The sequence below is a fragment of the Rhinatrema bivittatum genome, unplaced genomic scaffold, assembly GCF_901001135.1.
Source record: "Rhinatrema bivittatum unplaced genomic scaffold, aRhiBiv1.1, whole genome shotgun sequence".
Taxonomy (NCBI): domain Eukaryota; kingdom Metazoa; phylum Chordata; class Amphibia; order Gymnophiona; family Rhinatrematidae; genus Rhinatrema; species Rhinatrema bivittatum.
In genome coordinates, this window is record NW_021820828.1 from 102036 (window position 1) to 129388 (window position 27353).

A 27353-nucleotide genomic window follows, 5' to 3' on the forward strand; every position below is an offset into this window, starting at 1 on the left:
GGCAGATATAGAGCGCGCCCTATGTCCTCCCTCTTACAGTGCGCTTGCTCGCTCTCTCGCGCTCTCTCTCTCCTCGCGCATGCCCCGCGTGAGAGGAAATAAAGTGTCACCTGGAGGTTTTATGCTCCTGCCTGGAGACCCGGCAGCTTGCCTGAATTTCCCGAGTCCCTGGGCTACATCCGGAGACTTCCCAGGCCTGCTTCTGGTTTGCTAGGAGGGAGTGAGCAGCATTTCTATGCTTTGTTTTTTTTTCAGGCCCAGCGAGGGGAGTCAGGCACATCCTGCCCTGGGGATCCTCTTCAGGGTCGGGAAGATATTCCCTCCTGTCCACTCACTGCTGCTTGGGATTTCCCTGCTGGTCAGACACGTTTTCGTGGTAGGAGCCCTGTGTGAGACTTGGGGCAGGGGGAACCCCGAGTCTGGAGTGCTCTTGGTAGGGAAGATCTGCCCCTCCGTACCCTCGGTGAGGAAGGGAGGGGGTGGTGGGAACTCCGGTGGTAAATTCTGTTGAGGGGTAAAGGACTTCAGTTTGAGATCCAGGAGGAAGATATTTGGCTGCTCCTTCCTTCCTGCGATTGAGCAGTGGGAGCTGTTTTTTTTTCCAAGCTGATCCCTCACATCTGGGATTTTGAGAGAGAGAGAGAGACAAGAGAATAAACGAAGATCACCTAATAGTGAGTAAATGAAAACGTTGAGACCACTGAGGACAGGGGAGAGAGAAAGTGAACTTTCTGTGCAAGGCCTGTCTGGAAGGGGCTTTCCTGCCCATCTGGGAACTCCACGTAGCCGAGGCCTGGAGGGTGGAAGGGGGTTCACCCTGGCGCCGAGGATTTCGTTATTACCGCCGTTCTGCAACCTCAATGCCCATCAGTAAAGATTTTCATTTGGACATGAACTCAAGTGACTCCGGAGTGGGCACAAAGAGCTCTCACGTGCGTGCACACGGGCCCACGCGGAAAGGTGGATTCCGTGGCGCGCGCATCCTTCAGCCCGCATCTCTGTGCGCATTTACGATGGGCAAAACCTAGGATGCGGGAAGACGTCTTGTGCGCAGAAAGCGTGCGTACCTCAAGGAGAGCAATTCTTAGCGCCCTCGCACGGAAATCCTGTGCGAATGAGGGCGCTAAGTATTACCCACCGAGACTGCCTCGGGCCAGCGCGCCTTCTTCAGCGCCCGAGACTTAGCGCCCGCTCATAGCTGGAGTCAAGTTTCCAGCGCTACAGAAAAAACAAATAGCTAGAAAGTGAAAAAGATTTCCAGGCGGGTAAGTGGCAGGCAGCAGCCACTGCCGACATTTAGCTGGATAAGATCCGAGTTACCTGTCTGTCTGTCTGGCAGCGGGGCAGTGCTATGCAGCCGTATAGGTACCTGTGCCAGAGAGCCGGATAGGTCAGTATTTATCTGACTATGTGCTGGCGGCGGCTGTCACTCCTGCTATCAGGAAAGGCTCCCCCCGCTTCCTGCGTTAAAATCTGCATTTGCCCTGGGCCGAACGCACATTTTACAGTGTTTGCGCGTTTTTAACTCCCGATACAATAGCATATTGTTAGCTTACTGCATCGGGAGTTATAAGAAAAGTAACCTGCGTGTTAAAGCCAGCACGCAGCTTTTTACACCTGCGGATTATTGCATCGGCCCGATAGTGATTGAGAAACAGCACTCCCCGGGGGACAAGGAGAGATGTGTGCCTAAGTCACCCTCAGCACCGCGGACCCTGAAAGAGGCAATCGTTCCCCCACAGAAAAAGGATCCAGACAATGAGCGAGCCGGCCTGCCCCTGGGGATGGGATGAGACTTGTATTCAGCCCTTCAGGTACTGTGGTTATTTCCCTCTCCCCAGAGGAATTTACAATCTGACCCTCACATTCATGAAACTGCTGGAAATACAGTGGAAATAGCACTCGTGGTGTGGTTTTTACTGCACAGGCAGGGGGAGAGAGAGCCTACACATAGGCATCAGTATGGCACTCTATGGTTTTACATGCACAGTAGGAGGTACGAACAGCAAAGTACTCATCCCTGAAGATTTTCTGTCTTTTCAATTGATGAAAGGTAGGAGAGGAGTGGATTTGTACAATGCACTCTTGTTAGAAGCTAGGATAAGTACCTTCTTGTTAGAAACCAGGTAGCGAGAGAGTGCATTATACAAATCCAACTTTCATCAATTGAAATGAAAAACTTTCACTGATTTGTGCTTTCCCGTTCATATCTCCTGTTGTGTATGCAAACCCCTCCAAAACTACCCCACTTGCATATGAAATGCCACATTTGCATACATTAAGGCCCTAACACAAAATGATAAAGGACCCTGTTAGTTTGAATGTGAGGCAACAGGCAATACAGTAACTTGCCCAGGGTCACGGCTATGCTGCTGAACATAACCGGATACGTTACTGGCTAGGGGGATACTGAGCAGGTCTAACTTATTTGGTTAACTTAACTGGATAAAGCTGAATATAGGCAACCGGATAAGTTGCCCCCCACCGCAATCCACCCATAGCCCATCCACAAGATATCAGTTTGTGTACTTGTCCCAATAAATACTTTTCTGACTAAGTGGCGGGTGCCACTGAATATCCAGCCCATAGCTGAATATTCAGTGGCAGCCGGATAAGTCAACTTTATCCAGCTAACTAACATTTAAATGTACTTTTTTAAGCATATCAAAAGGAAGAAGCCGTGAGGGAGTCATTCAACCACTAGATGACCGGGGGAAAAGGGGGCAGTCAGGAAGAACAGGGCCATGGCCGAAAAATGTAATGAGTTTTTACTGAGAAGGATGTTGGGCGATATCCACAATAGTAATGAACTGTGGCGGGACCTGAAGCAAATCACTGCGTAACTGGAAGGTATAGCAGAGTAACTTGAGAAACTAAATATTAACAAATTACCAGGCTTGGATGGCATTCACCCTAGAGTTGAAAAGAAGTTAATTATGAAACTGAAGATCTGTTACCAGCAATCTGCAAACTATCATTAGAATCACCCATTGTGCTTGAAAAGTGGAGGGTGGTCAATGTAGGGCTCCTGGTGTAATCCAGGAAATGATAGATCAGTAGGTCTGAATTACTGGTCATATATTAAATATGACTTAATGGGGAAGAGCCAATGTGGATCCAGCAAAGGGAAGGCTAACCTAACTGTTAGAATTCTTTGGATAAAGATGAGCTGGGCCAGAAGTCACAGGATAAGAGGCCATGTCTCACTGTGGATAGGTGACTGCTTAAAAGGTAGGAAACCAGAAAGGGTAGGACTAAATGGTCACTGTTCTCAACTGCAGAAGGACCATGCCAGCCTGGGATCTGGGCATCTAAGTGGCAGATGGAATTTAATGTGGACAAGTGCAAAGTGATCGAAGAATAATCAAACTATACACAATGCTCATTTCCATATGAGGAATCACCACCCAGGAAAAGGATCTTGGAGTCATTGTGGACAGGACGATACGTTGAAATCCTTGGCTCAGTGTGTAGTGGCGGTCAAAAAAGCAAATGGAATTTTAGGAGTGATTTGGAAAGGACTGGAGAATAAACTGAACATATAATAATACCTTCGGATCGATTTATATTCTATGCAGTTCTGGTCGCCCATCTCAAAAAGATGTGACTAGAAAACATCCAGAGATGGTAAGAAAACTGATAAAGGGGCTAGAAGAATGATTAGAGCTCTTCGGCTTGCAGAGAGAGTATGAGAGAAGTCTATAACATCATGAATGGGTGCAGCAGGAAACCGGGCATGGTTATTTACCCTTTCAGACAGTGCTAAGGAGAGAGGACAGCAGATGTACTCAATGCCCAATCAAACTGTGGAATTTGTTGAAGGATGTGGTGAAGGCATCGAGTACAGAGAGGTTTAAAAGGAGTTTATACATGTTCCTAGAGGAGAATTCATAAACAACTCGGGGAAGCCATCACTTATCCCTGGGAGGAAGCAACAAGGAATGGATCAACACTTTGGGAACAGCTGTTTTCCTAGTGAGAGACAGGATGCCAAGCTGACTGGACCTTTGGTCTGACTGCATATGGCATGTCGGATGTTCTTACCTTGTTATAGGACGATGATGCTGTACTGGGGCTCTGAGACCACACTGATCTCTTATTCAGAAGTCACATTTTTCCATTCCATTGTTGGCTGTCAGTCTAGTGCTTTGCACAATTTCTTTCTGGCTATATTTTTTAAAACGCAGTACCATAGTAGATGATGATCGATAAGGACCATTTGGCTGCCACTGCTTATACTTTGCTAGCTAAGGATATATGTCTGCTGAAGTCTGCACAGGGCTTGATCATCAGCTCTGGTCGTTACTAGGGGGAGGCATCAATATAAAACTTTTGGTTTGTTTCGTTTCATTTTGGATTTCCCTTCTTTTTCATTTTTTTTTGTTTCATCAGGTTTTGTTTTGGTTTTTTTTTACTTTTTTGTTTAGTGCACGCTATTTTTGATTTAATGCACATTGTTTGAGACAGCGCACACTAAGTTGTAATAGTGTGCACTAACTCAAATAGTGTGCACCACTCAAAATAATGCACACTACCTGAAACATTTAGAAAACAACATTTCATGAATGTCTTTATTGTTTCAGTTTAGAAACAATATGAAACAAGATAGGCAATGTTATTGCTAGAAACGAAAACACATCCCCAGTCATTCCCCTTTCTTGCCCATACCACCATCCATTGTGCCGAGGATCTTTTCAGATGTCGGACTCACCTTCAGGAGATCATTTCTTATTCTTTATATCTTCTCTGTGTAGGGTTTATGTTGTGCGCTCTGGGCCATTTTGGGAGCTCCTTTTGTGTGAGAATACAGTTTTCATCAAATATTGATGGCCTGTTTAGGTTCTGTGGTGCCGTGCTTTTCTCAGATGTGTTCCTGTGCTGCAGCTCCGTGCTCCTCTCCTCCTCAGTTTGTGACAGTGCTGCCCGTGCATTCTTGATGAACTCACTGGGATGGGAAAGCTGGGCCAGGACGGTGCTTCTCCACTGCTCTTCCGGGATGCCCTGACCAGTCTGATTTTCAGGAGATCCACAAGGACCAGGCACGAGATATATTTCATGCATATTCAGTGTGGATAACCTGAAATCCAGACTGGTTGGAGGATCCCCAAGGATTACATTGAGGATACTGGGCCAGAGTCTGGCATAGGTACCAGAGCAAACGGTGCTTCAGCATAACATGTTAGTATAAATTTAATTTACATAGGTAATTCTAGTCTGCTTTTTTTCCATTTCCATTTACTATCCTGCCCTTCTGCCCCTTTCAGTCTAGCAAGACTGCCCAAAGTGCCTTACAATCAAAAGGTTTCAAAATGCAATATGTAAATAATAAAAAGCATAACAGGTCTATACATGCATCATCAGCATATAAAATGCAGTAATAAACACAATATAAAGATCATCGTAATAAGCAATTCGTGAACCCAACCTCTCTCTTACCAAGAGACTGGGTAGGACAAGTCTCCCTCGCCAATCTCAGTCCCGACCCAAGATTTTACGAGTTCTTTCCGAGTTCCAGGTGAACTCTATCCTATAACAACATTGATTGCAGAAAACAGTCCTAAGTCAAGATAACCAAAAGAACCCTTACACAAAAGATAATAAACACAAAATAAATGATAGGATACACAGCGTAGGATTATGACCCAGCGAAGGAAAGTAAAGAAAAAGCAAGTCCATAGAGAGTACAGACTTGGTATTTTCTCATTGGCCACAAGCTCTCACCGCTACCCATGGATGAAAGATGTTCCCAGCCAAAACTAGGGAGCTGTACACTGGGTGGCTGGTGCAGTACGACGTGCGTTGAAGATGGGCGCTCGGATTGAGCGCCTGTTTTCCTAACACACACGCAGCCACATGAGGGGCTGTGCAAAAAAGGATGCACTAGGGAATAATTGTGCGTCCCGAGTGCTCAAACGCATCGGGCACCCAGGATTGCAAGGGGCGCTCAATACGAGCGTCTGGTTTTCCCCCGCTTCTTCAGGCCGATTTCTGTCTTATTTTGCTGAGGACGCTAAGCCCCCCTTGCTGGGGGCGCACCTCCCACGTTTGGCGCACGCTGGACCTTTCAGACAGTAAATTAGGCAGCTTTGCCGCTCTGAATCTTTCTGTTCAGGCTTGGATTGAATGCACTGCTTTCTTGTCTCTCCCTGGACAGAAAAGTCATCAAGGGATCCGTTTTCAGTAAAGTACCTGATTGCAAAGTTACTTTTGCACTTTTAAACCTGCAGACAAACCCTTGGTACCAGCACGAGCTGTGCCTGAATATCAGGTTGTTACGTGGCTAAATGCACGTCCAGAGCCTTATCCATGTCGCAAGGTTGGCACAGGTTACGGGCGCTGTCAGCAAGCCGGTTGCACGTGTACTTTCTGAACATTAATTGTACGTGCGTTGATTCATCACTCAGCTCCGAAATACTGCCCCAGGGATGCCTCTCTCTTATATCCACAATGTATGCAAATCTCTCTCATGCATATTCATTAGGGATTTCCTGAAAAGCTGGCCTGTTTGTGGCACTCGAGGACTGGAGAGCGCCATCACTGTGCTAAGTATCCTCGCGGTTCTTCTTCACCTCGGCAACGGGTCTCCTGCCTTGCAGTGCGGGCGGCCTTGAGTTCCTGGTTCCTGATTCTTCGTGCAGCCGAGCCCCATCCAGCCTTTGCTCGTATTGTCCGTCTCGTCCAGTGTCCTCATCCACCCTCGGATCTGACCCCTTGACCGGACCTGACCTCCCTTGTCTGCTGCCTGCCCTGACCCCCCGGCGTGCCGTCGGACTCTTGTTCCAGCCACCGCCCTGGGGAGCCGCCTGCCGGCCGCCAGAACTCAAGGGCTCAAGCTGCGGGGGAGGCGGCTGGTAAAGGTGAGGCTGCGGTCTGTCCCGCGTCAGGGGGCGTCCACCAGCCGCCGGCGTGGGCCTTGCAGGTCTGTGCGCAAAGGGCTCAGCCCCCCACGCCGCCCTTCACCCCACGCCACGGAAACGCCGCCGCTTAACGTCCCATAACCGGCGGGGCGCGTGGAGCGTTCTCTTATCTTCTCTCCTTGTTCTGTTTCATGGATTTAAAAGGAAAAAAACCAATAAATGTTTGGTGCCCTCCCCCCCTTTTCCATTTTGTAGGGCGGTACAGGTGGTGCCAGCCCCGGGGACCGCCTGAAACGGAGACCGGGCAGGACAGGAGTATCTGGGAATCGCTTTTACCCCTTAGTCCTGCAAATGGGGTAAGTGATTGGGGGGGGAGTTGGACTTTGGTGATGGACATTTGAAAATGAAATGAAAATTAAACAAAAATGTGTTTGAAACCAAAGCACATCCCTCTGGAAAAGACCCCGACTCTTGTGCGTTCCTCTTACTTTTACTCCTCACACTGCTTGATGCTTGAAAGGTTCTTTAAATAAAAAGCAGTCACTGGCTTAGCTTCATATTTTCCTACTTTTTTTTTTTTTTAAAGAAGCTGCTACCAACCCTGCGGAAGGACACCCACCGTTTTTAGGTTGGCTGAGTTTGTAGGGTGTGAGCTTTTCGGTATCAGTCCGGCTCACTATTTGCTTTTGATATTCCTCTATGTATGGGCGTCACACTCCTTCCTATGTTTTATGAAAGGAAAAGCCACGGCACAGCACAGCGCACACGGTTAACCTTCTCAGGGCTTCAGTTATCCAACTTGTGGAGGAATTCTGCTCGCGAGAAACGTGTAAAAAGAAACATTTCAAACCTTTTGATCTGCCATTTATTCCTTGCTCCATTGCTCAAATGGACCTGGGGCCCGGGGAACCTTTCCCTGTAATTTCATATCTGCCCAGCTCAGTCCCTGGCCAGGGGCCGTACGCCGGGGCTCCTTCCGCGGGACCCGAGTGAGGTCACGGGGGGTCGCTCCCCCTCTGGGAATGCCGCAGCTCCTGCCGACCGAGGGGACAGGACACCGATCCCTCCGGCATGTTTCTATCTAGGCCCTGGTATTCCTTCCGCAGTGTGAAACAGACAAAGATGAATCTCACCAAATTTATCAGGAATGCAATATTACACAGGAGCAAACTCTGTGAGCCTTCCTGAAATGCAATGCATGCAATCAGCCGTACACGCACTCCAGACACAAGGTCAGCAATACAGGATCAGGGAACAGCTCAGCATGACCTAGGTCCTAATTGCAATTATCTACAAGTGCAGCACATTTTGTTAGGATAAGAAAGGCTCACACATCATTATATCTATTTTCTACCAATTATAATTATCTTTTATCTGCTCTACGGAGCCAAAACGTCCAACAGTATAGCCCTGTGCAAGTTTCTTAAATATCTTTCAATCTTCTTATAATCTAAAATAGTAACTTCTATGTTTCTCCATAGCAAGCAGAGCAAAAATCAGTAAAGACTATTATAAGCTAAATTGGACTATACTGGACAGAGAGATACGATAAACCGTTAGGCTTTGTCACCTCCATAGGGCGATGCACAACGCTTCCATTTATAGCCGCTGGGCTCTGTGGTAGAGAGAGGTATCCAGCAGTGGTTCTCAGCGTTATCGGAAAAGTTCTTTTTATGATCCGGCAGGCTGCATGGGGCCACAAAGGGTTCATTAAAGTGGACCAAGCAGGTTAAAACTCCATGTGCAGGCCCAGTGTGCCCTGGGATTTCACCTTTTTGAAATTCACCAAAATCTGGTCAATGGCCATCGCAAAATATGCAAAGCTTGGCCAAAACCTCCTTCCCTGTGCCGTGTTAAAGACAAAAATAAAACATTGAAAAGCAATGCGAAATCTGGCTGCCTGGATATATTTTTTTTTAATTGAGGGAATTATTATTGTGATTTCTGGAAACACAGGATCGTTTCCAAACCCTGCAAATGACAGGGTTCAACATCTCGACCTTAAAATGTAATTGAATCCTGTTTCCTTAGTGTTATACCTGGAAATCTGGTTAGAAAGCAGTTTAAAACTGCAACACGGCTTGTGCTTCTCCGCCTTAAAAGCAGTGGGGCAGATTTTTAAACGAGCACGCTACCGGCGCGCACAAATGTACGCCCGATTTTATAACTTGCGCACACTGCTGCACGCATGTTATAAACTCCGGGGTCGGCGCGCGCAAGGTGCACCTTGCGCGCGCCGAGCTCTAGGGGAGCCCCGATGGCTTTCCCCATTCCCTCCAAGGCCGCTCCAAAATCAGAGCGGCCTCGGAGGGAACTTTTCTTCCGCTCCCCCCCACCTTCCCCTCCCTTCCCCTATCTAACCCACCCCCCAGCCCTACCTAAATCCCCCCGACCTTATTTCAAGGAGTTACTCCTGCCAGCTGCCGGCGCGCCATCCCCTGGCGCTGCCGGCGCGCCATCCCCCGGCACAGCCGCTGTGCCGGAGGCCTCGGTCCCGCCCCGGCACCATGCCCACGCCCCGCCCCCTTCCCGCCCCTTTTTCAAAGCCCCGGGACATACGCGCGTCCCGGGGCTTGTGCGCGCCGCCGAGCCTATGCAAAATAGGCTCAGCGCGCGCAGGAGGGTTTTTAAAGGGTTACGCGCGTATATTACGTACGTAACCCTTTGAAAATCTACCCCAGTTTGAATAAGGACTGTACTGTAGCAGAGGCGCTTGTGATTGCAGGATCCTCGGGGCATGAAAAGGCGGTGAGGAAGGCCTTCTGGGGAATCTTGTGGTAGGCGCCCCTGCACTTTAGATGACCGGAGGGCTTTGAATGTCAGGGACCCTCCTTCCTCCTCAGAGAGGTGGTCTTTCAGAGAAAGCTGAGGGCACCTGGGCAGGGCAGCCTTAGAAACCTCCACGGCTGTGACTGCAGCTAAGGATGGACCTGCTCTTCCCCCTTTGAAGATGTGAACATGGCCTCCACAGCATGGCTGGCCCCAGCCACTCTAAGGAACAGAAGCCGGGCTTGGAAGCTGAAAGGTAGCGCCTTCTTGTGACTGGCGGTCATGCAGTGATCTGGCCTACGGAAGGGCCAACCCAGAACTATCCAAAGAGAGTGATGCAGAGGAGCGATGGACACCTCATGGCTCCCTTCTTTAGTTCTCAAGCGTTAGCAGATCTGTGCAGAAGGAGGCTATGTTAGCGTAATAAAAAGGGGTGGCTTGTAACTACATTTCTCCTGGTGCCTTCAGCCCCTCACTCCCACCCCGGAAAACTTGTTTTGATTTCATGGGCGCATTTGGCTTTGATTACAGACTGCCTGCCAGTCGTGATGCAATTCAATCTATATGTAATGGGACCAAATAGGTTGACATGAGTCCTGCATGTTAAAGAGGATTTGGGATAATTATTGGCATCCTTCCTTGTTCATGAATGCATAATCAAATTATGCTTCCAGCGGCATAAAATAAAACTGTTTATCTTGTAAAAATGATTACCCCAGCAATATTCAGAACACACAGACCTTCACTTTGCCACTGCTCAAAGGGAGATGCTAATCACTCCTTTGGATGCCTGATACTTTCAGCAGATCCCATCTATGTGTGCTATCAAGATATTACTATGCTCCACCATGTGTAGACTGAGGTGTGTTAATGTGGCCCTTATCGGATAATGGTTGCATCCCGGCAGCATTGCAATGTAAATATTACACAATGAATTGTAGCTATTCTAGGAGGGTCAGATATGGCGTAGAAAGATATACGCCATATCTGCCCCTCCTCTTTCATCCCATTACTGACAAGTGTAGAGCACAGAGGCACAAGGGGGGGCTGTGCACTAAGGTTTACCATGCAGGTGATGGCGGTAATGTGACCTCAGTGTGAAAGAAGTCATTCAACTTTTTTTGCTATTTCCTTGGTCGTCTAGCAACCCAACTGACTCCCTCACAAGCTGCTTGCTTTGAATGCACTTGAAAAAGTTTGCATTATTAGTTGTTGCCTTCCTGGCGAGCTTCTTCTCAAAATCTCTCTTGGCCTGTCTTGCTACTGTTTTGCATCTTAACTTGCCACTGCTTATGCTCTTCTTCTTCATTTGGATCTGCTTTCCATTTTTCGAACTACTCTCTTTTGGCTGTAACTGCCTCTTTCACTTTGCCGATAAACTATGCCGGCAGTAGTTTAGTCTTCCTTTGGCCTTTTTTTAATGCATGGAATACATTTTATCAGGGCCTAATAAACAAATAAAATAGAGTGACCCAAAAACATGAGATCTACTAAAGACATGAATATATACTGTTTCTATATCAACTCCCATACAGTCCTGGAAATTGTGCAATACCCTTGACGAAGGACATTCATTTTATTTAGGGATTGCATGCTGAGGGTGTGAAGTACCCAACAAACTAGAAATAGTATCTTAGTTTTCTTCTTCTAGATGGATGAAAGTCACAGTTTGGGGAGATTGATTACTAGTAATTTTCACAACAGATGGATGGCTTGAATCAAAGGGTAAATTAATGCCTATTTCTTTAATTACTAGGAAAATGTTCAGTCATAGACTGACTTGAATCATAAATCTTGTTCTTTTCTGTCTTTTAGGTATGCATGAGGTGAGTGCAGCTTGGTAAGATGGCCAAAGAGAGCCTGAACAAGAGAGAAATAGCGGTGCCGCTGGGAAAGGTAGTGATGGAAAAGTGCTCCTCACGTTATTCTGAGCTGTGCCCCGACTTCTTAGACAGAGAAAGAGAGGGGGAGACTGAAAGCTAAACCATCTATTAAACCCCAACTCCCTGGCAGCTGGAACAGCCAGCAGAGCTATAGGGGTTTCAGGTTTCCCATGAGCCCATTACAGGCAGCACATTGAGAAAGACATTGGAGGTCACATGGGCAGTGTCTCCAGATGGGTTGGTTTTTCGGGTACCATGAACGGAATGAGCCTCACTCATAAGCAACCTCTAACGTTTACTGCTAATGCTCCTGTTAATAGATCCTCCTTCTGGAGTTCATAAGATGTGATAGGCACAGGCAAATTATCAAGGCACCCCTGCCAGTTCCTCTTAACCAGGCCAGTGGCACCCAATATGACTGGGACCATTTCGGTATCTTTCTGCCACATTTTTTGGTCTCTGACTGCATCTTTGATACGTGAGGATCTTCTCACACTAGTAGAGTAAAATGGGTGTCTTTTTTCCCCCCAGAAATTGACTGCTGATTATTAAACAGGTGGAGGTCCTATCACCATCTTTGGCATTACTATGATGTAGTGCCAGCACCCGGGGCAGGCAATCCCCTGCTCCTCAATCTTTCTAGCCCTACTCTAATTCACCCCCACCAATTCCTTCCCAGTGTCTTCAAGCTCCCAAACTGCACCCCCCCCCCCCCAACCTTGAACCCCCAAGTCTCATTTTTCCAATTCTTGGTGGCCATTGGCCTCCACCCACTCAATCGCCTTCGTGGTCTTTGAGTCCTCACCCCCTAATCTCTGGTGCTCATGAATCCCCCCCATAGTACAACCCGTGGTTACTTCTGGTCTCCAGCAGCTCTCCTCCTGCGCTCCCTCCATCTCTGCCCCTCATTGAACGCTCTCAGTGGAAAAGTGGGGTAGAAACAAACGATGATGATGATGTCACACTAGAGGCATTCAGCAGGTGAAGCTCCAAATGCTTGTGATTCTGGACAAAATTCCAACATGGGATCACCCACCCCCCTTTATTCCCACCCCACCCAGTCTGAACAAGAATAAAGCGACCATTTTTCACAATGGTCATCCCTTCGGTAATCCACTGCAGTTTACATGAGGAGGCCCTAGCATATCTCCTCCCACCCCCTCACATAAACACCACTGCCGTCAGTGGTGGTGGTGGTGGTATTTTTCTGCTGGGTGGGAGGAGGCCCCAGTACAATTCCTCCTACAACACAACAAATGTTTCCCCTGAGCAAACAGAATGTTGGGAATTATTAGAAAGGGAATGTTGCGCCCGTCAGAGGCTGCGACCTCTGATGCTCACCTCCATTTTCCCTGCACCAGCGATTCTTGGAAGGATGGCAGTCTCCGCCTGCAAACGCCGCCTTCCCCGGCGTCCCCGGGACGGCGTGGGTGATCATGTCCGCCATCTTGAATCGGGGAGTACCTAGGGCACGCGCGCGCCAGGCTCTCTCTTAAACATGTCATGGCGGGAACCTCGGGGGCGTTCCCTCCGTATGACGTCACCCGCCAGTGTATTTAAGCTATTCGGACTTTTTTTCCTACGAGTTAGCAGGGACTTCCTTCCTGCTGAATTCCACTCCTCTTGGAGACGCTTCGCTATTCGCTACTCTGAACTCGTTCCTGCACTCCGGGTCCTGAATGCTTTAGGTACCTGCTCCCCGGGGGCCTTGTCGCGTTCTGGCTATCCGCTCCTTGGAGGGCCTTCCTGCCTGGAGAATCCATCTACTCATATTGGGACCCAGCCTTGTTCAGCCTTGTGAGTACGCTACTCGTTTGCTTCTAATTTGCTGACGGAAACTCGGTGTACCCCGTGACTCGGGCCACTACCGTGCTCGCCTCAGCATACCTGCTTCTACACTTCAGAGTGAGTACCCTCATCTATTCTGTTCTGCTGACCTCCTGCACTTCTCTTACCAACATCAGTGCTGATTCTCGGCATACCCCATGCTGAGGGCCACTACCAGATCTACCCCTGAGAAGTGTTCACCTGGAGGAGGAGTTTCCTGGCGTCCCCCACTCCGCGGGCCACTACCAGGGATATCATCACTGAGCCACCTTACTACTCTGGACTGTGTCTTCCATCCCACTTGGTGGGTACGTCACCTACATTCCAGTCTAATAAAGTCTCGTTACTAACTGTATCCATCTCAGCTGAGGCCATGCCTATCATGGTGAGTCCCCACAGGGGCTCCTCCCTGTGGGTGCAGTCAGCTCTCACTATGATCCAGGGTCCACAACCATACCAGAACATAACAGGGAATGGTGAATAAAACAGAAAATGTCATAATGCCTCTGTATCGCTCCATGGTGAGACCGCACCTTGAATACTGTGTACAATTCTGGTCGCCGCATCTCAAAAAAGATATAATTGCGATGGAGAAGGTACAGAGAAGGGCTACCAAAATGATAAAGGGGAATGGAACAACTCCCCTATGAGGAAAGACTAAAGAGATTAGGACTTTTCAGCTTGGAGAAGAGACGACTGAGGGGGGATATGATAGAGGTGTTTAAAATCATGAGAGGTCTAGAACGGGTAGATGTGAATCGGTTATTTACTCTTTCGGATAGTAGAAGGACTAGGGGGCACTCCATGAAGTTAGCATGGGGCACATTTAAAACTAATCAGAGAAAGTTCTTTTTTACTCAACGCACAATTAAACTCTGGAATTTGTTGCCAGAGGATGTGGTTAGTGCAGTTAGTGTAGCTGGGTTTAAAAAAGGATTGGATAAGTTCTTGGAGAAGTCCATTACCTGCTATTAAGTTCACTTAGAGAATAGCCACTGCCATTAGCAATGGTTACATGGAATAGACTTAGTTTTTGGGTACTTGCCAGGTTCTTGTGACTTGGATTGGCCACTGTTGGAAACAGGATGCTGGGCTTGATGGACCCTTGGTCTGACCCAGTATGGCATGATCTTATGTTCCTATCTGTGGCTGTGTGCCAGTTTCTCCCTCAGATAGTGGAGGCTCCCAGACGTATTGTGAGTGAAGCAGGATCCCAGGCAGGCAGCAGACCTCAGCTTCATTGGCTGTGGTAGTGGTGGTGGTGGAGATCCCAGACAGGCTAGCTCTGGCTTCAGTGGCTGCACTGGTGATGGAGTTACTTGATTTAAAATTCAAGCATATCTCCACCCGCGTGACAATATGTGCCATGTATGGATGCCTGCTCGCTCGTTTTAAAATTAGCTTGTATCTACCCACGAGAGAGACGTAAAATGTGAAAACTTATACATCATGGGAACAGTAGCCAATCCGCTGGTTTAATTGGCACATTTCAATTTAGCACATCAATATCAATAATAAATGGCAAGCAGCCGACTTGTAAAAATGTGTAAAGCAGTGGAGCCCTTTAAAGCAAGGAGTCTGGGGATTGGCCCCGGTTGGGGACCTTTCCTGTGCAAAAGCCCTGGGCAATTTTGCAGGCTGCCCCTTAGGTAAGAGCAGCACAGCCAGCATGCTCTCCTCTACCTGCAGACCTGTCCCGTCTCACTCCTCCACCAGGAGGTGGTCTCGCGCCCCTGGCCCCTCCTTCTCCCACGCATTTGGCTGCTGGGAACTCAGGGGCCCCAGGCTTTTCTGCTTTGTTTGCTGCGGGGCCTGGCCGGCGGGAAAACAGAGCCTACGAGCAGAAGCAGCAGCCACACAGGGGGACCGATGACAAGGGCGCAAGGTGACAGCATCAGCAAGGAGCCAATCTGAAAAGGATTTTCCAGGAGCAGCTGAGAAGCAGCACGGAAATCCCTTGTGGGGCCAAACCCCTGGAGCAGAGGACGGACCTGACCTGACAGCACAAGCCTGGATCACAGACAGATGATTCGATGTGGCCACCTCCTTCCTATTTCGATGCTAAGGATCCGCGTTCCGGTTTGGCTGGGAGAAGAAGCAGTGCAGGCAGGTTTTGCCCTGAGGTTGCTCCTGAGCAGTTCTGGTGCTGCTTGGGGGAGAGGGGATGGGGGATTTGAGGAGAGGGGCGAGTGTGAGACTGCTGGGGTCGGCGGGACAGAGAGGTGAGTGAGACTGCTGGGAATAGGGGGCACAGGGGTGGGAGAGAGGGGTGAGTGAGACTGCTGGGAATAGGGGGCACGGGTGGGACAGAGAGGTGAGTGAGACTGCTGGGAATAGGGGGCAGAGGGGTGGGACAGAGAGGTGAGTGAGGCTGCTGGGGATAGGGGGCACAGGGACGGGACAGAGAGGTGAGTGAGACTGCTGGGAATAGGGGGCACACGGGCGGGACAGAGAGGTGAGTGAGACTGCTGGGAATAGGGGGCAGAGGGATGGGAGGTGGGGCAGAGACGTGCGTGTGAGATTCTCATCCTCCCTCACGCTTCACCCTGTCCCCTGCAGTCTCTGTCAATCTTCGTCCTCAGCTGTCTGATAAAGGTAAATATTATTTTGTGTGGCTTCACCTCTTTCAGGATTTATAGCTCAGGTCGCACTGCCTGAATAATCTCTCTGTGGCCTTCACTCTGGCTCGTTGGGTGGGAAATCTCACTCACTGGAATGGATCACCCTTGGTGCTCTCTCTGCCTCCTGGGCTCATGCTGCCCACTCTCTTCCGTTTCCTTCTCGGCTGGGCCAGTCCTCTGCTTCCTGGGGGACCCGCTCTCCTCCACCTCCTCCTCCGTGGGGCCGGAATCAGCTCCCTGCCCTCCACTTCTTGGCAGTGGCTCTGAAGAGGCAGCCAGTGGTGAGCTGAAGCTCCGGGGTGTTGGGTGTCGGCACTTTCTGGGCCGTGCCCTGCTGCCAGGTTCCACGGGAGCTGCACTGTCTGTGGTCCCTTTGTGCCCTGGGTGTCTGTCCCGCGGGACCTTCCCTCATTGTGATCCAGACTCCACAGGGCCAGCCTCAGCTCTGGTCACACGGCCCAAAGGCCGACCCTCACAATGCAGACTTCAGAAGTTGTGTAACTGAACCCACCCTGGCTTCACATTATTCTGACAATCCTTAAAGTGGGCCACAAAACCTAATTTAGTGATCCCCTTGTTTGCTAGTGCAAACAGATTTCAATAGGTAATCTTTAAAAAATCCGTTTTTTAAACATTCATTTTATGAATTTGTACTAAATCTGTAAAAATGCACTTTCTCTCTATTCCAGCGCTGAAATAAATTGAGAGGGTGGTGGGTGCTTCGACCCACAGAGGTTGCAATATGCTGGGGGGGGGGGGGGGGGGGGGGGGGGAGTGAGTGGGGGGTTCCAGGAAGCAGGGAGAATTGGGCAGAGTGGCTGGGCCAGGTGCTCTAACTAGGGGACGTAGGCTCTTAAATCAGCCCCTGTGGAAATGGGCTGGGTAGATGGCTGGGGGGGAGGGTTAGGGCACAGAGAAAATAGTTCAGGCACTTCCCACTGATTTTCGGGGCTTGGCATCTTAATCACCTAAATCCAGGCAAATGAAAGTCACCCCTACACTTAGGTACATTTTTAGCCCACGCTTAGGGACCTGAGTGGAGCATTGAGCATGTTTTGAAGATGGATCTCTACGTTTTAAGCAGATCGGCCCTGAAGGAACCGGAGGCTTGTGATTTCTGCTTATCGATGGGATGGTGCGCGGGGTTACCCCACTCTCTAACGCCTCACAACTGCTTTTTGGCGCTTTGGGTATGAAAAGTGGAGCCTTTCCAGCGTCAGTCTTTGGTGAATGCCTCCGGCTGACAGGAGAAGAGCTTCGCACCCATTACTTAAAAACACCTTTTCCTTTTTATAGTTCTCTTCAAAAAGATGACAGGTGCTGTCCATTCATTTTGATATGGTTGTCTGTCCATCTGTCTGTCACAAGAGCCACCCTGACCATGAAGCAACAGCACACTCTGTCATAGACCTTTAGGCCTATTGGTCATTCTTGTTCTTAAAATATTCAATTTAATTTTTTTTTTTTTTATTTTAAATTGCATTTTTTAAAGTGATGGCCTTCTTACTAGTGGATTCTATTTAAGATAATTCCTCACCTTCAACTTGGCATACTTAACTTGGCTCCCAGGCAATTAACTGATAATAGACACATTACAACGATAGTTATTTCTTAAATATCTCTTCGGTGGCATACTTCCTACCAGCTCACCTCGGGGCTAGATGTTCCAGGAAATGATTACTGCAGCTGCACTGTCGTTTTATTTCTTGCACTGGCTATTCTCTCCAGATAAAAATGCATAGTCAAACAAGGTAAACACATACATTACCCACTTATCTCTTATATTCATAGGTGAAGACACCTCATAATAAAAATTCAGTGCATGTCAAAAGGCCTAATCCAGTTCAAAATACAATTACTGAGCAAATCACAGCATGCAACATTCATCCTTGGCAACAAAGACAAAAGAACGTCTTCAGCAATTTGAAGTACCCGGCAGTTGCAAGGCAGGAACCAACTAATTCAAAAGCTAAAGAGTTTCCAGCACTCACACTAGCATCAAGGCAGAAGCTGAGGGTGATAGGAGTCTCAGTGGGTGAACAGAACGTTAGATGCCATCGAAAGGAGAGTTGGAAGCAAAAACTCACAGCCCACAAAGTCTCCCAAGGCGTTATTTCCTTCAAGAAAGACACTATAAAACAAAAACTGAGCTGTAGCCCACTGAGGGAAGACTTCACCCTCATCGAGCCCTTTTGTAAACCTTTGCAGATAAGTTTGCAAGGGATCCCTTTGACCAGCGCTTGTCATCACACACAGACAAGGACCCCAGTAGGCAAAATCTTGCCACCACTGAAGACTCGGGCTTTCTGGAAGTATAAATTTGTGGCCTGTACTGTTGTATCCAGGGCATCAACAGAGCCACAACAAGAGGCCTCCTACTTCATTTTTGGTTATCAGTCTAATCACCTCATTTCCAGAAGAGCATCCTCACCGAACAATGCTTCCTTCCGGGAGCCCTCAACAAGCAATAGTACAAAACTGCTCTTTAAATCGCAAGATCCAAGTAGAGAACATCTCTATAAATCAAGGCAACCTGCCTATAGAGATACAGCTGCTCAGACCCTGGGGGCATCTCATCCGCAGAAACCCAAAGAACTGAAGGGATTAGACAAGTGGACCACCACCTCAAATTCAAAACTACTTAAAGTGCATGTGGATCATAGCGATGATCTAAATAAAAATGCAGGCATACAAGCCCAAACCAATCTTCCTTCCATTGACTTTAATGTCTGTTCTGCTATCAATCCTACCTATAAAGGATCACAGATGAAATAAGACTTTCCTGCCCTGGATTCTCATCTTACTCTGCCGGCTATCAATGCTTCTCTATTCTCAGCTAGTATTGCGGGCGAGAAGGGACAAGAAGGACAACCAGCACAAAGAGCAAAGGTATCAGCTGGTAAATCTTTAGTAGGTCACAATTCTTTCCTAAGTGTACCAGACTGTGTTCCACGAGCCTCCTCTCCAGAACCTCTGTCATCTACAGAAATGGAAGATGATGGAGCAGAATTAATCATTCCGGTTCCGTGAAGCGCAGGAAGAACAAGGTGTTAACTAGACTGTGTTCCATGGGCCTCCTCTCCAGAACCTCTGTCGTCTACAGAAATGGAAGACGATGATGCAGAGATCATTGTTCTGGTTCTGTGAAGAGCAGGAAGAATAAGGGATGTATCAGACTGTGTTCCATGGTCCTCCTCTCCAGAACCTCTGTCATCTACAGAAATAGAAGACGATGGAGCAGAGCTAATCATTCCGGTTCCATGAAGAGCAGGAAGAACGGGGGCGGGGAGCAAGAGCTAGTAAATGAGTAAATGAATAGTTGCCAGTTAATTGTACTTAATAAAAACACTCTTATTTCTGAGCTGTTCAGCTAATTGTTATAGCAAAAAACGGGCTCTTATCCATGGTTGTTAAATAGAAGTATAGTTTCTTCACTGGTTATATGGAAATGTATGGATTATTTACATAGCACTATTTATTTACTGTATATTCTCTTTCTGTACTCTGAATAATATTTATTTCAAGGGTAGAGATGACTTGCTATCTGACAAAGTCTTATTATATCTATTGATCTGCTGTAATTAGTACAATGATCGAACATACGGGCCTTGATTTTCTGACATATAATATGCCAGAAATTATGTTTAGAGACTGCAAATAAAAAACATGTACTTGCAAAGTTAAACAACGAGGAAGCCTATATATTAAATTTTTATAACGTTTGCGTAACAGGTTTTCTTTCGTTTCATTTTAAAATGCCGCCACTAACAATAAAACCCTCCTAGGCCTCCTCTGCAATCCCCTCCCACTCTCCCTGGAGCCTCTATTTGTGTCACTGGGAAGGAGCGATCCCCGGTCTCTGCTGCCTCGCCGGAGCTACGCCTAGGAATGACGCCGATAGAACGAGGTCGCTGCCATTTTGTGTGGAAGAAGATAACACTGATGTCAGCCTCGTTCTGCTGGTGCTGTTGCATTTCTAGGTTTTCCTCCGCTGGGGACTGGGGATCGCTCCTGCCCTGCTAAGAAAGTCCAGGGGGAATGGAGGGGGATCAGAAGGAAGGCCCAGGAAGGTTTTATATCTCTGATGGGGCCCGATATTTTTCATTTTGGTTTTTTTTTTTCTATTTTTTTTATTTTTTATTTCATTTATCAGTTTCGTTTTTTCATTTTAAATAAAAAGTAATGAAACAAACAACAAATTAAATGAAAAAAAACCCCCACAAAATGAAAAACAAAATACAATTAACATAATGTTTGTGCACACTCCTAATGATGACTTGGTGTGAGTTCCTTGCAGTGGGCAATAAATGATATTCCACCTTCCCTTCCCATTTCTGAAGTTTGGGGGCATTTCCAGCTCCCAGGAAGGAAGCAGTGAGAGTCTGCTGGCACATTTTACTGCTGTATTCTTTTTCTCAGGAGACAGAGCTGCCAAGGGAGCCATTTCTTTCCAGACAGATGAATTGAGATCTGATGCATTGTCCCAGTGCCCCGTGGTAATAGGCATTCAAGCTTCAGCTGTTGGAGATTAGAGTTGTGCATTCACTTTAAATGAGTGCACATTTTATAAAGAAAAAGTCAATTTTCGGTTCATTACAAACGGAATGGCAAGCGCAAAATGAGATATATAGGGAAGAATAATCCAAACCATAGGTACACACTGCTAGGGTCCATATGAGGTGTCACCACCTAGGAAAAGGATCTTGGAGTCATTGTGGACAATTCTTTGAAATCCTCAGCCCAGTGCACAGCAGTGGTTCAAAAAGCAAATAAATTGTTAGTTATTATTAGGAAAGGAATGGAAAATATCATAATGCCCCTGTATCTTTCCATAGTGTGACTGCACCTTGAGTATTGTATGAAGTTCTGGTCACCCCACCTCAAGAAAGATATAGCAGAATTAGAAAAGGTGCAGAGAAGGGCGACCAAAATGATAAAGGGGATGGGACGGCTCCCTTCTGAAGAGAGGATAAACTGGTTAGAGCTCTTCAGCCTGCAGAAGAGGCGGCTGAGAAGAGATCTGACGGAGGTCTATAAAATCATGAGAGGTGTGGAATGGGCAAACAGGGAACGGTTGTTTACCCTTTCACATAGTCACTACGACTAGGGGACACTCCGCGAAGCTACAAGGTAGCACATTTCAAGCAAACTGGAGAAAGTGGTTTTTTTCACTCGGCGCACAATTAAACCATGAAATTTGTTGCCAAAGGATGTGGTGAAAGCAGTTAGCGTAGCTGGGTTTAAAAAGGGTTTATAATAGTTCTTGGAGGAAAGGTCCATGAACCACTGAACAATCAGGAACAGAAATTATCCAATTGACAGCAAAGGTCACAGCTCCAAGCCCCTATTTAGCCACCATCTGCAAAATCCCAGATTTTCTAAATGCCGTGTAGCTCAGCTCTAACCTGATTTTTCCCGAAAGAATCCCCAGTTTGAATTTGGCATGAGTCACCGCCTGTGACCTAGGGCCACCTTAAAATAACTTACCCTGCCTTATTCTGAATGACTTGTAATCTCAGGATCTTGTTACCAGGAAACCCTACTACAAGATAATCACAAAAGTCAATGCATCCCAGGCCTGATTGTATAGAGGGTCATAGGTCCTACAGCCCAGCACATCTGGGCCAGTCTGGTGCAGTGTCACTGGCTGGGGAGCTCTCTCATATTGTTGTCCTTCTGTAGATCCCCAGGCTTTGGCCCCTGTTCACCTCTAAAATGCTCCTTCTCTCCTGGGGACCTTCGTCTGGACGTAAACCTTCCTCGGCTGCAGCTGCTAATGACGGCTGCCTGCCCCCTGCTTCCATCCTGCTAGTAAATCCCTACTCCATATCCTGAAGTTATCTCTTGTGCTTCATGTGTCAACAAAGAAATTAACATTTTACTTTTTAAACTATTTGCAATAATGGCTAAAGGCATAAAACAGAAAAAAAAGGTGCCACAGAGAGACCTGTACAGCATTGTAATAAAATGCCACAATGGGCTTGTACAACTCCTAGGTTGCAGCCTATAAGTCATACCCACTCGCCAAACAACCAATGTGACATCTCGCAGGTGGTCTGATCCTTGAGGAGCTGGCAGCAGAAACACGTAGGGCCACATCTTTGTACTAATGCAGAAGATTTCCTAGCATGTGGATAGATGGATTCAGGACCAGTGGGTTATGCACCTCTGCCAGCAGATGGAGACGGAGCAAACTGACCTCACATTTTATGTATACTCCTGCAGTGACATCAGCCTGCCAGTATTCTCCGTCTCCAGCAGATGGTGGACGTGCATCTCCCTATCGGGGATTGCTTCAGATTTTTAGAAGGAGAAATAAAAAGGAGATGTAATTCGCCCTGCTCGCCTACGGTGATACCAAATGGTCCCTCCCCCAGCTGAGAATTCCTGAGGTGATTTCCATGGTCCCCCAGATGTGTGCCTTAAATAGTCTCCTTTGGCTTCCTTCTCTGCTGGCTATGTAGTACCACCCTTTTCCCAACTTCTTATCACTGTGAGTGCTGGATGCTGGCTCTTGCGGAACATTTGTCACTCACAGGAGAGCACACAGGGGTTTTGACGTGTTGTTATCTTCCATCACCTTGGCTGTGGTGACTTGCAGTCCCTGTAGGGTTGAATAAACCCTTATGGCAGGTCCAAAACACATCCCTCAGATCCAGATGCAGCTCGGTCCACATGGTAAGGTTCCAGCACATGATAAGCTTGGGGGGGCGAGGAATCTGCTTTATAGTCGCCTGCTACACATAAAACCAGTGTTTTTCAGGTCTCCACCTCTCTCCCAGACCTCTCACTCCTGCTCATCTGTCCTCTTTCCCCCAGTTTGGACGCTGGTGGCCAGGGTGACACAGTGGAGCTGGCAGGAGGAGGAGGAGAACTGGGGGGATGCTGTTACGACTTTGTGCAGCTGAGGAGCCGTTAATGTGGATAAGGTGGGAAGACAGGACAGCAGGTCCGAGGCAGGCGAGGGGGATGTTGAGAGGATACTGGGGGAGGCGGTGTTTTATCAGGGTTTATCTGATAAAGACAGGTTTCTTTTTATTTTATTTTGGGGAGGGGGCGTGATTTATTGGTTAAAACTAAAAAAAACAAACCAGGCAATTATATCTTCTGTGTATTAAACAAGTATTTATTTTATGATTCAAGAAATCACAAAATACCATTTAGAATTGATCCATTTTTTTCAAACACTGTTTAGCTGAGTGTTTGAAAACTCAGGAGCGTACCTTACCTAGAGAGTTTTATCTTTGGATAAAAAGCCCTTCTGTGTACAAAATCTGGTTTAATGCAGGGAAAAGAGCCCGGCAGGTAGCTGCAGACCTTGATTCCCCCTCGTTCGTTTATGTCTATACTAGACAGACGTTCTGGGGGGCTGCGTTGATCTTGGAGAGTGATTACACACATTCACACCCACAGGATTACAGCTGCTCTCCAGCGAGGATAACTTTGCGCGCGTGTGCGTGCCGCGAGGGGCTCTGCGCTCGCCCGTGAATTTTGAAAGCAGATTCAGGCACATAAATCTGCTCTGAAAATCTGGCTATAAAAAGTACCGTCAGACTTTAGCTTATGTGACTCCCCACCGGGATAAGCATGTGGCAGGCCAGACACATCTGCAGGTTGCCACCGATCCGCCCAGGGACTGGCAGCACAACAGAGAGCGCCACCCGATGGGCAGAAAATGTCCAGCTGCCAGTGTGCAACATGAATCCTGGGCAAGGGCTTGCACCTTCACCGACTGCCAATGAGGTGCCCCGTAAAGGTCAGGAAAGGCCACGTCATGGGCAGGCCTGGCCCTTCCCAGTGGAAATCCAGGATGGGGGTGGAGCAGCATCACCTTACGATGCAGGGTGATCTGCATGGGAGTAAAGCTGGCGGAGCGTTTACAGGACGCTCTCATAAAACCTCAGAGCGTTTTCAGGCTGCAGAAGTTTCTCCTGAAGGAGATTTCCTGTAAATCCTGGCTCGGCCTCTGGATCCGGGTTATTGTACCTGAAAGAAAAAAAAGCAGAAAAGTAACTCGGGAGTGTAGGAACTCCAGCAAGCAGCGCCGGGACATTTGCACTGGATGCAGGGGCAATGCGCGGGCCCGCAGCAGATTCTGCCTGGATTTGCAGAAGATTTCCCTGCTTCCGCTATGCATTTTGCCTTTTAACCTTCATTTACCACAAAACAAAAAAAAAAAATACGTGTGACCGAGTCAGATGAACCCGCTGTCGTTTGTCAAACATTCATCCTTTCCTGAAAATAACCCTCCCCTCGGAGGTTTGACTGGACTCTTCTGACATTTCGCATTTATTACGAGGAGCAGATTTAAAAATTTAAGAGGCCAATATTCAGTTGTCCATTTAGTGGACAAGGTAGCTGGATAACTTGTCTGGGATACTCAGTGGGGTAAACGTAACCAGAGCCGGATAACTTTAAACATAACTAAGTTACTCGGCTATGATTAGTTGGGTAACTTCACCGTTATTCAGAAGAATAAGTTACGTTCCCGTTGTAAAAAGAAACAGCACACACATTGCGGGCCTACAGGCCCCAGACTGTCCCCCGCCTCCCTCCCACACGAGGGCCCAACTTCCTGCCTCCAAACCAAAACGGCCCATTTCAATGTTTAAAAATAAATATTGTGGCCAGGAGTCCTCCCCGCCCCTGTTCCTTCTCCTGGATCACAATCCCGGCCCGGCGCTTCTGCTGTTGCTTTGCTGCTGCGATGGCTTTTTACGTGTGGAGCTACCTGCAGCAGGTGTAAAGTTATCTGGCTGGGTGTGTGCAATATTGGGCTCAGCCAGATAACGCAACCCCTCCCTGGAACGCCCCTAAAACACCCCTTTTTTATCCAGCTAAATTGTAGCCATATAAGTAGTTATCCGGCTATAGTTTAGCCTAAGTGGCTGAATAAGCTAATTGTGCCACTTAGACGGATATCTTTTGAGTTATCCACGTAAATGGCTTTTGAATATGGAACTCTAAATATTTTATAAACACAAGGGTAGAACTAATACTGTTAAGGCTTCTAAACATGAAAAGAAGAGTCATCCGATTTGCTGTACGATTTGGGATAACATCAAGAAGAGCTGAACGATCTGCGGGAGGAGTCAGAGCCTCCAGCTGAGGAGGAGAAGCTTGCAAAACCCAATGACACATGCTCTGCAGGCCTCACTGATCATCGATTGCTGGGATTCATTCATTCTTCTCAGGATTTTGGTTGGAAGTTTGCACCAGCAAGGAACCGAGGAGGTCCTGTTTATGTACCCCCGGCATTTGCATGGCACGACACCAGGGTGTTATACAACTAATTACATGCAGGCACCATCAATCCTGGCCCCGAGGAGTTAATCTAGATGGCAGCAGCCGAGCGAGTGTCATTGGCAGGAGCAGCTCATGAGCCCAGGGACTCTCTCTCTCTGAGAATGTGCTGGTGCCGTTGCTACCCTAATCCATCAGATACGCGCGAGGAATGGATCTCCACTTACCTGTGTGAAACTTTCCAGAATCCCAAGGTGTTCACAACCATTAACGATGCCAGGAAGAAAAACAATCTCTCCAAATGTCCCTCTGCTAAGACGCCTGGAACCCAAACACCTGCAAGCACAGACACAAAATGCTTTAACACATTCAAAAGGGCATTCCAGGATAATCCCAGAAGAAAGGCGGCTGGGAGGGCAAGGGAGGGGAGCAGAGAGGCAGGCTAGAGATACGTTTCATGCTTTCACATCTGTAGGTGGCCTCGGCAGCTCCGGTGCCTCCTTATCTTCGGTTGCAATAATTCTTATATTGGTCCTGGAGGGTGCCAGGAGCCCCCGGTTCCCCCCTGGAGCCCTGCGCTGCAGGCTGAAGCAAGACAGAAACACCCCTAGGCCAGAGGCTGCGCACAGAGCAGAGCAAAATGAGCCGATTAGAACAGAGAAAGGAAGAAACCTTAAAGCTCTGTGAGAGGAGAGGGACATGAAAAAAGCAGAGAAGGAGAAGGAGGGGAGAGTGCAGAGTCAGAAGGCAATTCTCAGCAGCCAGCGCGTTGTTGCTCCTTGACAGTGAACGTGAAGCTTGTAGCTAATCTGGAAATTACCAGCAGGCTGTGTGCATAAAAAGCTCTCAGGTATTTTATATAAGCTTAAAAGTCAAGTTAGGGGTAGCCCGAGGCTCAGAGCAGAAAAAAAACATTCCCAGACCCCTTCATAGCTCTTCCCTGGACCCTCAGCATCCTCTGGACTGGCCAAGGCTAGGAATGCTGCAGAGGCAGCACTCACAGCCCCAACGGGGGCTGTGTGTGTGTGTGTGTGTGACACCTAGTGGTCGGATTTAGGTTCATGACTGCAGAGATTCGGGAAGGATCCCAGAGCTGAGTTAGGAAGGGACATAAAATATGGGAAAAGGAGGTGAGAATGATCCCAGCGCCGGCTCCATCTGAACTGAGAATACTGCCAGGCCAACAAAAATCAATCCGTACTAATTACATCTCAGGCTGATACAGAATAACTGCAACCACTGATTAGTGCTCTGCGCAGACATTCCCTTTCTTTGTTTCTTTTCTTTTTGTTTATAAAAAATGAAAAAACAAAACTACTAACTCAGTTAAAAAAATAACAAAAAAACCTGAACAGAACTGTAAAAATGTCAGATCCTAAGCCCAATTCCCCCCTCCAGGCCCCTCTCAGCTTCTTGTTTCTTGAGCATTTCTTCGGGATGCAGGAGTGATCGCTTCTGCCCCGCCAGTGCAGCTGTTCGCCACGTCCCTGGCAGACCACGGCTGCTGCTATTTTGTGTGGCACTGACCTCAGGCTGCTGGCATCACTTGTAATGGCTGCATCGGCGAAGCAGGAGCTGCCGGGGAATCTCTTCTGTAACATTTTCATGAGACCCAGGGGAGGGCTATGAAGGGGTCCGGGAATGTTTTGGGGGTTTTTTCTGGCTATGCTGAAGGCTTTATTTTTAATAGAGAAAGTAAACAAACCCAAATTTTGTTCTGATATTTTTTTACGTTTCACTTTAAAATGAATTGGAACAAAACAGGAAATTTCGTTAACATTTCCGATTTCGTTTCAAATGAAGGAACCATCCCTGGTAGTAATCATGTCTGCAGTACTATTATTATATGCACACAGCACTGAGGAGGTTAGATACATATAGGAGACCATCCCTGTGTGGTCATCTTGGACTTCTGGTTGGTTGGGTAAGACTGAAATGTTATTTTAAATAGAAATGGATGTGTAAGTAAAACTTCATTGCATTTGTGCACGAGTTGGAAGAAGGAATTGTCACTAAATGGGGCAAACTTTGGTGAATAGATGGGTGGTGGGTTACAGAGTCCATGCATGTCTGAAAACAAGACCGTATATGTTCTCATTGTGTTTCGAGCTTCTGAGGGACTTTTTGTCACCCATGTGTCAGGAAGGAGAGCT

At 47.7% G+C, this 27353-nt stretch overlaps 1 protein-coding gene across 1 annotated transcript in view; it reads right to left on the bottom strand.

Annotated features, from left to right (window-relative positions):
• Positions 1 to 23087: 23087 nt before the first annotated feature.
• The window catches only part of LOC115082185 (solute carrier family 15 member 5-like), a 39392-nt gene continuing 35126 nt past the window's right edge, over positions 23088 to 27353 (bottom strand). Inside the window, exons 8-9 of the mRNA XM_029586437.1 lie at positions 25428 to 25536; positions 23088 to 23943 (exon numbers count right to left, since the gene is read on the bottom strand). Coding sequence (XP_029442297.1) covers positions 23835 to 23943; positions 25428 to 25536 — 218 coding nt within the window. The 3' untranslated portion in view covers positions 23088 to 23834. The remainder of the gene's footprint in view (positions 23944 to 25427; positions 25537 to 27353) is intronic.